Consider the following 13,839-nt stretch of genomic DNA (forward strand, 5'->3'; position numbering starts at 1 on the left):
TTCCACCACTACCTCCTCCCCCTACATTTTGGGGAAGTTGCTACTTCTGTTTCTTTGTCTGCTCTGTGGTTGCCCCAGGCAGTGGAAATATTTCCCTTTTGCATGTAGCAGGAGACAGATAATTTTACCCACATTATCAGCAGTGGCAGCTGGGAGGGGGCAAGGTCTTTGTCTCTCTGAAGATCTAGTGCATTGCTGTCTATATATATTCCAGTTTTTATTTATTTCCAGTCCCTTTCAGTGGTGAGCCACATATCTTTCACATACCTGTTTAGCAATGGTGTAGACTTCATATGATTATAACTTCCCTGCCGATTTCCTTTTTTGTTGTTTTGTTTTGGTTGTTGTTGCTGTTTTTTGTTTTGTTTTTGTTTTTTGTTTTCCTCTGTGTAGCCCTAGCTGTCCTGAAACTTGCTCTGTAGACAGGCTGACCTCAAACTCACAGAGATCCACTTGCTTCTGCCTCTCAAGTGCTGGCAGGGCACTTGGGCATGTACCCCCTCCATGCTGACTCTAGAAGCAACTTTTTAAGTTAGTTTTTGTTACCATGATTAGATCATTATCACCTTAGGAATTTTAATAAACTTTAATTATTAATCATATCATTTTTAAGTCCTGTCTTAGTTAAGGTCATTATTGCTGTGATGAAACACCATGACCAAAGCAACTTGGGAAGGAAAGGATTTATTTGACTTACACTTCCATATCACTGTTCATCTTTGAAGAACTTAACAGGATAGGAACTTAAACAGGGCAGGAAGCAGGAGGCAGGAGCTATGGAGGGTAGCGCTTGCTGGCTTTCTTTTCATGGCTTGCTCAGCTTTCTTTCTAATAGAACCAGGGTCATCAGCCCAGGAATGGCCCTACCCATACTGGGCTGGGCCCTTCCATATCAATCACTAATTAAGAAAATTTCATATAGACTTCCTTATAGCTCAATCTTATGGAGGTATTTTATCAGTTGAGATTCCTTCCTCTTCAATAACCCTAGTTTGTGTCAAGTTGACATAAAACTAGCCAGCACAATGGATCCTTTGTCAACTTGACACACAAACAAATCACTGTTCAGCCATAACCTTTCCTGTCTTGTTCATCTCCAAGATCACACATGAGTATCCACATTACAATATAAACATCCCACAGTCTTTTAAATTTCAAACGCTTAAAAAAATCAGTCTTTTTAAAATATTCAGACTCTTTTAAAATACAATATCTTTGTAAAGTCCCAAATCTTTTTAAAAGTTCAAAGTCTTTCAACTGTGAGCTACTACTTTAAAATCACAATCCATGATAAAACCAAATTTAAGCAGTAACTATCTACAAATGCAGCCCCACAGGAGGTACTAGAAGAAAAAATTCAACCAGAAGAAGCTAAGCATGCCCAAGAAAACACAAGGAATAAATTATATCAGATGAGCAAATCAAAAGAAGAAGGGGAAAATCCATACACCACCTCAACAAAATAATGGAATCAACAAACACGGCTCATTCGTATCTCTCGACATCAATGGTTTCAATTCCCCAATAAAAAGACACAGTCTAAACTGAATGGATTTGAAAACCTTCGGCTGCATCCAAGAAACACACAGACATGCATCAGGGTAAAAGGATGGAAAAGCATGCTGAAAGCTAACAGACCTAAGAAGCAAGTCCTTGTAGCTATTTTAATATCTGACATAAAAGACCTCAATACAAAACTAATCAGCAGAGATAGGGAAAGACATTACATATTCATCAAAGAGAAAAATCCACCTAAAGGAAATTGTATTTCTTAACATCTGTGCACCAAACACAAGAACACTTTCATGAAAGAAACATTACTGCAGCTTAAATCACATTTGACCCTCACACACTGATAGTGGGATACTCAATACCCCATTCTCAGCAATAGATGGGTTATCCAGACAAAAAATAACAGAGAAACGCTGGAGTTAACAGATGTCATAAACCAAATGGACCAAACAGATATTTACAGAACATTTGACCTTAATAGAAAAGAATATATCTTCTTAGCAGCTCGTGGAACATTCTCCGAAATTGACCAAATACATGGACATGGAGCAATCCTCAACAGATACAAGAAAATTGATATGATACCCTGTATCCTATCTGATCACCACGTATTAAAGCTGAAAACTTACAAACTCATGGAAACTGAACGACTCACTACTAAATGGAAAACGAGACAAGATAAAGATTAAAACAAAAGCCTAAAAACTTAAAAACTCTCTAGAATTGAGTGGAAATGAGAATGTAACGTACCCAAACTTATGTTACATGATGAAGGTAGATCTCAGCTTCAAGTTCACACAGCACTAGATGCCTCCATTTTTTTTAAAAAAAAGGAGAAATCTCATATTAGTAAATTATCAGCACACCTGAAATCTCTAGACCAAAATAAACTAATAACATCCCCAAAAAAGACTAAATATCAAGAAATACTCAGACTCAGGGTTGAAATCAATAAAATAGAAACAAACAAAAAAATCAATTTAAAGAATGAATAAAAAAGAATTTGTTCTTTGAGAAAATCAATAAGAGTGACAAACCCTTAGCCAGTTTAAAGGGTTGAGAGAGAGGGTCCAAATGAACAAAATTAGAAACAAAAGGGAACAACAACAGACATGGAGAAAATCAGAGAATCATAAGGAAATACTTTAATAACCTTTGCCCCACCAAACTGGAAAGTCTGAAAGAAGTGGATAATTTTCTTAATATAGATCACTTATTTATCAAAGTTAAATCAAGATCAAATAAGCAATTTAAACAGGCCTATAATGCCTAGTGAAATAGAAGCAGTAATTAAATCTGCCAACTAAAAAAAAAGACCAGGGCCAGAATTCTATCAGGCTTTCATAAAGAGTTATTTCCAATAATCCTTAAATCATTCCACAAAATAGTAACAGAAACAATAACTGAGGGCAAGATGGTTTAGTTCAGAATTCCACCAGATTTCTAATGAAGAATTAATGCAAATACACCTCGAATTATTCCACAAAATAGAAACAGAAGGAGCATGCCTAATTTATTTCATGAGGCCAAAGTTACGCTGATACCCAGACCACATAAAGACCCAACAACAAAAAGAGAATTATAGACCAATTTCCCTTATGAACATAGATGCAAAAATTCTCAATAAAATACTTTGCAAACTGAATTCAAGAACACATCAAAATGGTCATTCATCATGATCAAGTAGGCTTTATCCCAGAAATGTAACTCACCGTCTAAACATACTGAATGACAAAAGCCACATAACATCTCATTAGATGGAGAAAAATCCAAAAATCCTTTGACAAAATCCAACATCGCTTCAAAATAAAAGTCTTGGAGAGATTAGGGATATACAAGGGGCATACCTAATTGTAATAATGGCAGTTTATAGCAAGTCCAGTCAACACCAGCTTATATGGTGAGAAACTCAGAACATTTCCACTAAAATCAGAAATAAGACAAGATTTTCCACTCTCTCCATACCTATTGAATTCAGTACTTGAAGTCAACGCTAACAGCTGTAAGACAATTGGAGACCAAGGCGATACAGATAGGAAGGGAAGAGGGGAAAGTGTCTTTATCTGCCGATGGTATAACATATGTGAGTGACCCTAAAAATCCCCCAGGTAATTCCTACAGCTGATAAACACTCTCAGCAAAGTAGCAGGATACGAAATTAACAGAGAAAAATCAGAAGCCTTCCTATACACAAATGACAAATGGAGTAAGAAAAAAAATCACGGAAACAACATGTTTCACAATAATCTGAAAATATTTTGGAGTACCTCTAACCAAGCAAGTGAAAAGACTCGTTTGTAAAAACTTTAATTTATTGAAGAAAGTAACTGGAGAAGACAACAGAAGATGAAGAGATGTCCACGTTCAAGGTATTGGTAGGGTTAACGTCATTCTAAAGCCCATAAAAACTCTAACACAGTCCTTTATAAAACTTGAAAAGGCAATTTTCAGCTCCACATGGAAACTCACAAGTTAGGAGGGCTAAAACAATCCAGAATGATATAAGAACTGCCAGAGGTATCACTATTCCTGACCTTAAATTGTACCATAGACCTATAGTAATGACAGCAGCACGGTCCTGGCACAAAACCTGAAGAGACAGAAATTAGTTCCCACACCTATGGACACCTGACTTTTTTTATTTTATAAAGAAGGCAGAAGATCACACGAGAGCAAAGTCAGCATCTTCAGCAAACAGTGGTGATCACACTGGACAGATGTATGTGGAAGAATGAAAAGAGATCACACTTACCACCCGTGCAAGGCACAACTTCAAATGGATCGAAGACCTCAATACAAGGTCAGACGCACCAACTCTGATAGAAGGGAAAGTGGGGCGTGGCCTCAATCTCAACGGCACAGGAGAAGACTTTCCAAACGCTGACAGCACAGACACAGAGAATAACAATTAATACATGGGACCTCATGATGCTGAGAAGCTTCTGTTTCTCGAAGGACACCATCATCTGGACAGAGTTCCAGCCTATAGACTGGGAAAAGGATTTTTACTAACACATCCAATAGGAGGCTAAGATCCAAAATACATGAAAAACAGCACATCGAGAAAACAACCCAATTTTAAGACAGGGTACAGAACTAAACAGAGTTCTCAGAAGATGAAGCGTGGCTGAGAAACACAGGCTTGCTTTTGTCCAATGGAGGCATTTTCTCAACCTAGGTTCCCTTTTCTCAGATGACCCTAGGTTGTTATGTTGATCTAAAACCAGCCAGCCAAGTCTATCTTCTATAACCTTGTATAAGACCCAGCTGCAGGGTATTTTCTTAATTAGCGATGGATGTGGGTTTTGTGTTGGCAATTATAACACCACAGTGTGGGACCTGGATACGGATGTGATTTTCTCCAGAGCAATCACTTGAATGTTAGCCAAAAACCCACACTGAGTCCAAGCTATCTGGTCCTATTTCCTTAGACAGATTGCTATTAATTTCTTTCCATGGCTCTGAATCTCTGTGTTTGGTTGATGGTCCATTTGTTTATTCTGAACAGGTTAATCAAAGATTCTGATTTGATCAATATCATTTTGGTCTGTTTTCAAAGTGTTTAACTGAAAGGATGTAGTTTGTTTGCTTTGAAGCACTTGGGTCTAGATATTTTGGTTTTGGTTTTTGCTTTTGGATCACTAAAGGCATTTGAATTTGTATTCACTTTTGTAACTTTGAAGGCATTTTGTGTTATGTTTTGTTTGTTATGGTTTTCTTTGTCTTTGGAATGTTTCCATTTATTGTCATTTGGCCTCTCTCTCCTGACACTCTTCCTCAAATACAGGCTTTTGAGTTTTTCTGTTGTTTTTCCTATGACCTCGTTAAGCCTTTAGCTTAGGGAATTTTTGAACACAGATGCTAAAGACCCTGAAGATAAGAGGCCCTTGTTCTCACCCACACAAAAACTGGCAAGTGTCAGGGGGTGCTGCGGGCCTGAAGGGATTTTTACTCACAGACATGCACTAAGGGGACCCAGAATGTTAAGCACAGAGGGTTGTTTCTTCAAGGAAAGAAATGCAAAACTTGTTTTCCATCAGAAGGCTGGAGTGGCCGGGCTTTCTAGCCTGGTGACCTTGTTACAATCTGTGTGGTCAAACACTTTCTGGCACTAGATCCTGTTCCAGCCCCATTCTCACAAACTCTTTTTTCCCAGTCAATCTATAGAACCCATCCTTATGGAAGGTGTCACATGTACCTTACAAAGAATTTCAATGTAGTCATATCTCATTTGTATCAAGCTTACTCCTCAAAGAGATTTGAGTATGCAATTGTTGTATTGGCAAGGTTGATTTAATCATCTCAAGGATGGTCCTCACCAGATTGTGTTGTGTTTAAATACTCCTAAAATAGATAACTCTGGATCAGGCTCTCAAAGTTTGAACCAACACTGGGTACTGAGTGGTATTGTGCTGAACTGCCCTTTTGTCTACCATGGCTCGGCATTCTGCTGCCCATGAAGGTTGCTTGCAGAGAGAGACCTTGTGCTGGATAGTTGTATGTCAACTTGATACAAGGTAAAGTCACCTGAGAGGAGGGAATCTCAATTAAAAAAAAAAATGCTTCTCAGCCCTCTGCTGAGAATCAATCCATCTTTCCCCTTACCTACTTCAACAGAAGAACTTCATCTTCCTCCTTTATACTCCCCTCCTGCGTGTCTTCAACCTCAACCAGCTATTGTGTACCAAGGTTGCAGAAGAACTGAGGAGCAGGGTCTCATGCTGCAGGGGATACAGCGAGTATGAAAGACCAGAGGACAGCTTGTTGATTAAAATAGTGAGGCTAGTTTATATAGCTTAAGTCAAGGGAAAGGGAAGAAAAAAGACACGGGGGACCTGCCATAGCAGAGGCAGGGGCCTTACAAGTATATCAGCACAATTAGCAGACTGCCACCCCTGTGATTTCTGAGAAGCCAGTTCTTTGGTGGGGAAACAGCAGCTTAAGTGGCTTTATCATGACATGGTCTTTGTCTCTATGGAGTTGAGTAGGTCCAAACCTGATTTGGGTAGAGAGCAGCCCCACTCCTTCTGTGCTCTATGAGAGATGTCCAAGTATGGGCAATGCTCTACCATCCTTTATCTGGCTTGGGAACTCACAGCTACCCCTTCGATTTTTATAATGGGGCTATGTGTTGGCATACTCTGTGGGACTAGCTTGATATTGTAGCAGTACTTGGTTGATGGTGACTTTCTCTACTTGTTTCTTTGAGAAAGTGTATAAGATATGGGGTAAGAAAGAGGAAGGCTCTGATGCCCATCAAGGGCAAGAGCCAGGCGATTTGGGGAGGGGGCTTTGGAGTATCAGGGGTCAGGGTCATTGAAGACCTATTGGGACCTCAAATTATTGCAGAGGTCATGAAGGATCTTAATATTTTTGTTTAACCAATTCCAATTCATTTACATAGAAATGACATTTCTCCCCCAAGAGGCCACAAGTTCCCCGCCCCTAACTCTTGTGTTGTCAAAAGGTCCAGAGTCCTTCTATTTTGTAGTACAACTCCAGCAAACGTGATTATTTGTTGTTGGAGGGCATCCAGGCTATCTGAGGTGGCTGCCATGGAGTGATCTATTAGCAATATGAACTAGAGTTTTCTGGCCGATATCAATTAATCCAATTATTGGCTTCAGGAAGTAAGGCAGAAGAATGGCTTTGCTTGGCAGAATGGAACTTCCCTCCCCCACCACTGAGGACTTTTATAAAATAGATACTGATGCTAAAAATGCTTGTGGTGAGTTAAGGAATCATCTCTCTGCTCTGATGCCAAAGTCATTCCCACGAACAATTAACTGGTCCAAAACAATACAACAGTATAAAATAACACCAAGGAAAGCTGCCTGACATCTATGTCAGGTTTTCAAAAACATTTAATGAGTGCTCAAGAATTCTCCCTAAGAACATTGAGGGTCACAGAAGTGATGTCTTGTTCCTGTAACTTGGCTATGATCTGCTTTGTGGGGAGGGAGGTTTGTCTTCATGTTGTAGGTATGTACCCTGGAATTGCAGCATCCCCTACAAATTAATATTTCCTTCAGGATGGAAAGGGAGACTCCCTCCCCACGGGTGGTAAAAAGGAGGTAAGCAAAGGTCATGCCTGAGAATAAGAATATTGCTGAAGGCCCCTACCCAGCAGTGCAGGCAGGAGTGACAGTGTCTGGGGACTTGCTTAGACTGTAGAGCTGCCCACAAGCTGAGATGCAGGGGCTTGGGACTCATCATCCGTGTTAAGTGGACTTTCTAGTGATGCAGCTGCTTTTGTATTATCACTGTCCCTTATAAGTAACCCCTCATCCATACTCATGTTATTCTAATAAAAGCTCATTACTTCACCAAATAGGCCAATGGTACAACCATTACTCTAGGTTAGTGTGAGCTCCTTTCTACAATGAGTGAATTTTCTGTATTTTTTTTCTCCAAATCGTCAAAAGTTTTATATAGAGAGTCACTGTTGCCTCTCAAAATTGGTGAATCAGGATGATCAAATGCATTTGTCTCCTTGAGCATGTAAGATAGTTCACACCATGGGCTTTTAGTACTTTCCAAGCTTCTAGGAGAGGTTTCAGTAGCTGGAGAGACTTCAGAAACTGTAGGTGTTGGCAAGTTGGAAAGCTTCTTCCAGATATTTAAAACAAAATCATATACTTCTGTTGCTATAGAACCACTTCTGGTACCGGAATCGACATTAGTTAGGATTCTCTAGAGAAGCAGAACTGATATAATCTATTTCTATCTATCTATCTATCTATCTATCTATCTATCTATCTATCTATCTATCCAATAGCTAGATTCTCTCTCTCTCTCTCTCTCTCTCTCTCTCTCTCTCTCTCTTTCTCTCTCTCTCTGTCTCCAACAGAAAGTTCAAGAGTCCAGTAATTGCTCAGTCCACAAATCTGAATGTCTCAGCTGGTCTTCGTTATATGCTGGAATTCTGTAGACATGGGCTCCATGTCGGTGAAGACAGACTTACCAGTGAGAGCAAGCAGGAAAAGAGAGCAAGCTTCCTTCTTCTGTGTTCTTTACATAGGATGCCAGAAGAAGGTGTGACCCAGATTAAAGGTGGATCTTCCCACCTCAAAAGATCTGAATTAAAAGTGGATCTTCCCACTAGAACTTTTTCTTTCCATTTTATTTCCATTCTATGTGGTCTCTTTTCACGTCCCCTCTTTGTCCCTTGGTCAACAGGACATGAAGATCTAGTTCAGTAAACCTATACCAGACTAGAGAGGACTCACTGTTCCTGGGAGTATCTCTAAGGAGTTATCTTTCTTAGAGTGTCTGCTAAGTTGGGTGATGGTGGTTGGAAGAAGGAAGAAACATCCATAAAAGTTTCCCTTGCAGGATGAATAACTTCTCTGTTCCTTCTCACGTTAGCTAAGTGGACACACTGAGAAGTGGGGAGCTGGGGGTGGCGTGAGAGAGGAAAGAAGGCATGTCTGCCTCACCATTCATTCTGGGGACACACCTGACACTAAGGGGCTCCTTAGTGTGACGGTGTTTCTTCTATGTACTCAGAACATGAAGCATCTTTCATGTCAAGTTATTTTCCATCAGGGAAAAGAGAAAACAGCAATCAGTTAAGGTTGAAGTTGTAGCATGGTGGTAGCATAGTTGTTTAGCATGCACAGAGGCATTAGATCAATTCCTACTATTACATAGAAATCAAACAAAAGCTCTCAAAAAAATCAAAATAACAACAACAACAAAAACCAAAATCCAAAAACCCAGACTATATGTCCAAATGAACAACTGAGAATTCAGATACAGCAGAATAAGGATAGGAAAAACCAAGGGAGAAGTTTTCCCAATCAGGTCAGAGGAACAGGTGGAGACCAAGGGTTGGCTTTTAAAGCCCATGCTCTGTCTTCATTGTATCTGGTTGTACGTACAAGATTCAGTATATCCGCCTTTCTGGGAATCAGCGTCCATTCTATATTTCTAGAAGTTGTCCTAGGGCTATAATAGAGTAGACTGGGTGACAGTGATGTCTGTTGAGTGTGTTGGTCCCTCCAGAAAAGGAGAGTATAAGGATCAGAACATCAGAGACAAGCTCTTTAGAGGTAAGCTCAGCCCCTCCTCCCTAGTTTGGCTTATGGGGGGTCCCAGAAAACCAGCACCCAGCCAAAGTGGTAAACTCTCTTTGGATGTGGGCTTGGGGAATGGACAGAAATAGCCACAATGACCACTTCCTTCACTGTGAAACACATTTCTGCCCAAGCCCTGCTAAGTGTGGGCAACTAGAGTGTGTAGGGCAGTCCAGGTTGGGAAGAAATTCGCCAGAGGTTCCTGGGCTCACTCAGAGCTTCATCCAGATTTCTCGCCTGGTGCTTGTCAGGGCTGATGCTTCTTATCATGAATACTGCACTGTGGAAGGTTTTGGGCCTAGGCCCTCTTTTGTCCACCCTTCTACTGGCGTTTGCAGGTGAGTCTGGGCCATGGAGAGTCTTGGACATGCAGGAGAGTGCTCAGAGGTAGCAAAATCCTGTTTTCAACAGTAAGCTGAGTCGGAAGGTTTTTCCTGGGCTGATTGTACCTTTTTCATACTATAGATAAAGGGAGTTAGTGGGACCTTCGGGATCAAAGGAAGACCATGTGACATGGAGGGAGGGCTAGGAGGCCTGGTGATAAGGAACTAGGTATAGAAGAATACATATTTTGGCATGCTCTTGCACATTGGTTCCTCCAACCCTGAGAAGATAGAGTAACTGTTTGCTTTGTATTCTTTGTTTTGTTTCAGTTGGGAAGCCTTTCATCTCCCTGAAGGGCCCAGATCAGAGGACAACCCCTTCCAATTTAGTGGATTTTCTCTGTACTGCTGGCCCTTTCAGCTCCAGGAACCTCAGTGTCAACTGGTTGAAGAACAACAATGAACATTTAGCCTCAGCCCCACACTTGGTATCTGTCAATGAATCTTACTCTGTCACAAGCAAGGCATGGGTGACCTTGACCAAGGAAGATATCTTGTCTCAGATCACCTGTGAAGTCACCCATGGAGACCTTGACGAGCCCCTAAGAATGACCATTAATCTTTCTCAAGTGGTCCGAGGTGAGTGATCAGTGAAATATGTGTTGGGGCCACACTGGAGACATGGAGATTTTACCCAAAGCACCACTTTACAAATGGGGAGCAGAAATTGATCATTGCCAGCCTTGAACATATGAATATGTATTAAAAATACAGGCTCCATGGGCTGCCCAGTTGGGTTTTGGCCTTAGCTGTGTCATAGGCTGCAGAATATTGGCCTCGTGTCTTAAATATTCTGTACCTCAGTTTCCTCATGCCCCCCAAAATGGAATAAAACTAACACCTACTTTGTAAGTTTCCTCTGAGGATTAAACCAGTTGTTCCCGCCAAAACACTAAGAACTACACCTAATCTTACATTGTAAGATGTTTAGGACTGCTTAGCTTTGCTATTATATGGCCCTAGCATTCCTCTCCGATCACACGTGTTTTGTTTATATCATTGTTAATGTTTTAGGATTTCTAAATATTTATTAGTTGGACCTGGTGTATAGGGCGTGTGATCTCAGCTCCTTGGGAAGCCAAGGCAGAATATAACAATTTCTAGACTCTGTGAGGATTAAGATTGAGTTCAAGGCTAGTCTGAACAATTTAGTGAAATAAAATAAAACAAGACGAAACAAAATAAAATAAGTGAGAGAGGGCTGAGGATGGATGTCAGTGGTGGAGTGCTTGTCTTCTATGAATGAGGTCCTGAGTTCTGGGAAACCTTCAGTATTGAGTAAAATATTCTCTCAGTAAATAATGAACAGCCGCTATGTGCCAGGCCCTGCTGCAGTGCTGTGATTATAGGGTCCCTGCTCTTCTGGGGCAATTCACCTTAATAACTCTTACAATTATATATCACAATATGGAATATTTAAAAACTCAAATCAGATTAGATATCCATATGTCTCCAGTTATATTTCATGAATATTTATACTTATCCCTATTTGTCTTACATAGAAAATCGTATAAAAATTATTCATTTAAAAAACAAGTGAACTCATGATCTGTCTTCACTCGTGAATTCAGAGTAGCTGTTCAGGAATTGCACAAGATCAAGTCACTTGACATTCAAGGATGAAATGGAGGTCCTCAGAAGCCCCTGCCCCATAGCTGTAGCGCTCCGGACAGCTTGATTCTGAAGGAATGAGAGGGAGTTTTCTTGAAGGGCCTGGGCCTGGTAGGTCAAGCATACTCCAGTATCCCACATCCATGAGGATATAGGCAGCACAAATTAGACTTGCTGGATCATAAGACAAGAAAAGAGGGGCTGAAGAAATGTCTCAAGGGAAGTAGAAGGATATGATGTTCAGGATCATCCGCCAATCAACCAACTAATCAATCAAAAATCAATCAATCAATCTGAGAGACCCTGAGACAGGTATAGGTAAGTCAATGCTAAGAGTTTCCTTAGGCTTACTTTTTGTGTCTGTCTAGTTATCCCCACACTGAAGATCACCAGTGAGCCCCCGGAGATCCAAGGTCATGCACATCAAAGAGTGAACCTGACTTGCCATGTAAACCACTTCTATCCCCAAGACATGCACCTCATCTGGGCTAAGAATGGGCACAAAATCCTGACCGTGGAGCTCCCTCAGGCCACCAAAAACTCTGATGGGACTTACTCTCTACAACACATGTTACGGGAAGATGCCATATTGAATGAGACTGACTTTGTCTGCTGGATGATCCAAGATGACCATCCTCCAGTTGGGGACAGCATCACCCTGGGAGCTTCCAGGAAGGTTGAAGGTATGTATCTTGTTTCCTTCATGTGCTCCTGGCATTGTGGCCAAGGGCTAGAAACTCGGGGAACCCCTGAGTGAACGTGGAGAAAGGAAGCCCCCTTCCAGTGAGGATGCTCCCGCTCGCAGAGTCACCCCTGCTACACGCCCTTTCTTCCAGATACTTCCACCAAGACATGAGTCTCCTTTGCTGCACTCATACTGCAATTTTTTTCTCCTTAACCATTGGTTGCAAGAAATTGCCACAGTTAGGATAGCTGGCCTCCAGATAATTTCTGAGAAGGCAATTAATCAAGACAGTGAATTCAGCTGGATGTTTCTAAAAATCAACTTTGAAGAGACCCAGAATTGTTGACACACACACACACCCTTAGCTAGGAAAAGGAGTCACACAAGATAGGTGTGACTTCCCCTTGTCATCTCCTTCTCTTTCCTCATTTTACTTTTTTTTCTATGCACACATACTCCTGATGGTAACTTCTTCTGTTTCTATTCCATTTCACACGTTCATGATTCGTACTACTTCCCCACAAGAGGGCACTGTGACATTGCAATCTAGAACTTTCTCGGGTCTCTGTCCCAGCTATGCTTCATACTCTGACAAGTGCAAGTGCACAGTCAGGGACAACAGATAGAATAATAGGTCAGGCATAGGCAAGCCTATGTAAGGCAGTGTGTAGGCTTTTCCTTACCGTGCATGAAGACTTTGGGTAGCTTTGAGAGAAAAGATGGAGATGCCAGGCAACCAAACAGCCCATTCTCATAGCAAGCCTCCACCTTTTCTTTCTAGTTCTGTGGCAGAACCAGCCCTTTTCTGATTGCTATAAGAATTCTCAGAGGTATTAATCCCATTCACCTTTAAATTTCTTTGGGTCCTATTTTTGTTGTCCAGTACAAATAAAAAAAAAAAAACTATCCGGCCAATGGGACATACAGACCTGGGTGGTAAAATCCAAACGGATGGGTGCCTTTTGATGGGAAGCAGGTTGCATACTTTTTATAATTTTTTATCTTATTATTATTGTGAGAATTGTATACACTGCTGCTGCATTTACTTCACTCCACTCTGCGCTCCTCCTGCGGCTCCTCCCACGTCTCCGCATTCCCTTTCAACTGCACACCTCTTTGTTACTGTCATATATGCATGTGTGTGTGTATGTATACCTATATAAATGTGACCTGCTAATTAGCTCATACTCTGGTGTTCCTTTTCTGTCTTACTTTCCCCCTACACCTGCACTCAGTATATCTGACCTGTCACTGGAAGGTGGACCTCATGACTGCATGGCATCAACAGTGCCAGATACCACAGGGTCTCCTGGGATTGCTCTCTCTCTCTCTCTCTCTCTCTCTCTCTCTCGATATCAAGGTCTCTTTCTGTTTAATATTAACATATCTTTGTAGCTATAGCAAGATTTCCCAAATCCCTTTATCCAGCACCCTGACTCCTGAATACATCTATTCACACACCTGTTCTACTTGGTTAGTATCCTCAGAGAACTTAATGCATAGTAGGCATAGAACACTTACCACATATCACCCATGGAGCACTTACTGCATATCAGCACCCATGGAGCAC

The 13,839-nt window shown here is 41.1% G+C and overlaps 1 protein-coding gene across 1 annotated transcript in view; it reads left to right on the forward strand.

The window, feature by feature from the left end:
* Positions 1 to 13,839, forward strand: part of LOC114610830 (tyrosine-protein phosphatase non-receptor type substrate 1-like) — a 130,460-nt gene that overhangs the window by 81,627 nt on the left and 34,994 nt on the right. Inside the window, exons 3-4 of the mRNA XM_028755459.1 lie at positions 10,244 to 10,552; positions 11,953 to 12,267. Coding sequence (XP_028611292.1) covers positions 10,244 to 10,552; positions 11,953 to 12,267 — 624 coding nt within the window. The remainder of the gene's footprint in view (positions 1 to 10,243; positions 10,553 to 11,952; positions 12,268 to 13,839) is intronic.

The sequence above is a fragment of the Grammomys surdaster genome, unplaced genomic scaffold (genome assembly GCF_004785775.1).
Source record: "Grammomys surdaster isolate TR1022 unplaced genomic scaffold, NIH_TR_1.0 129, whole genome shotgun sequence".
Lineage (NCBI taxonomy): Eukaryota > Metazoa > Chordata > Mammalia > Rodentia > Muridae > Grammomys > Grammomys surdaster.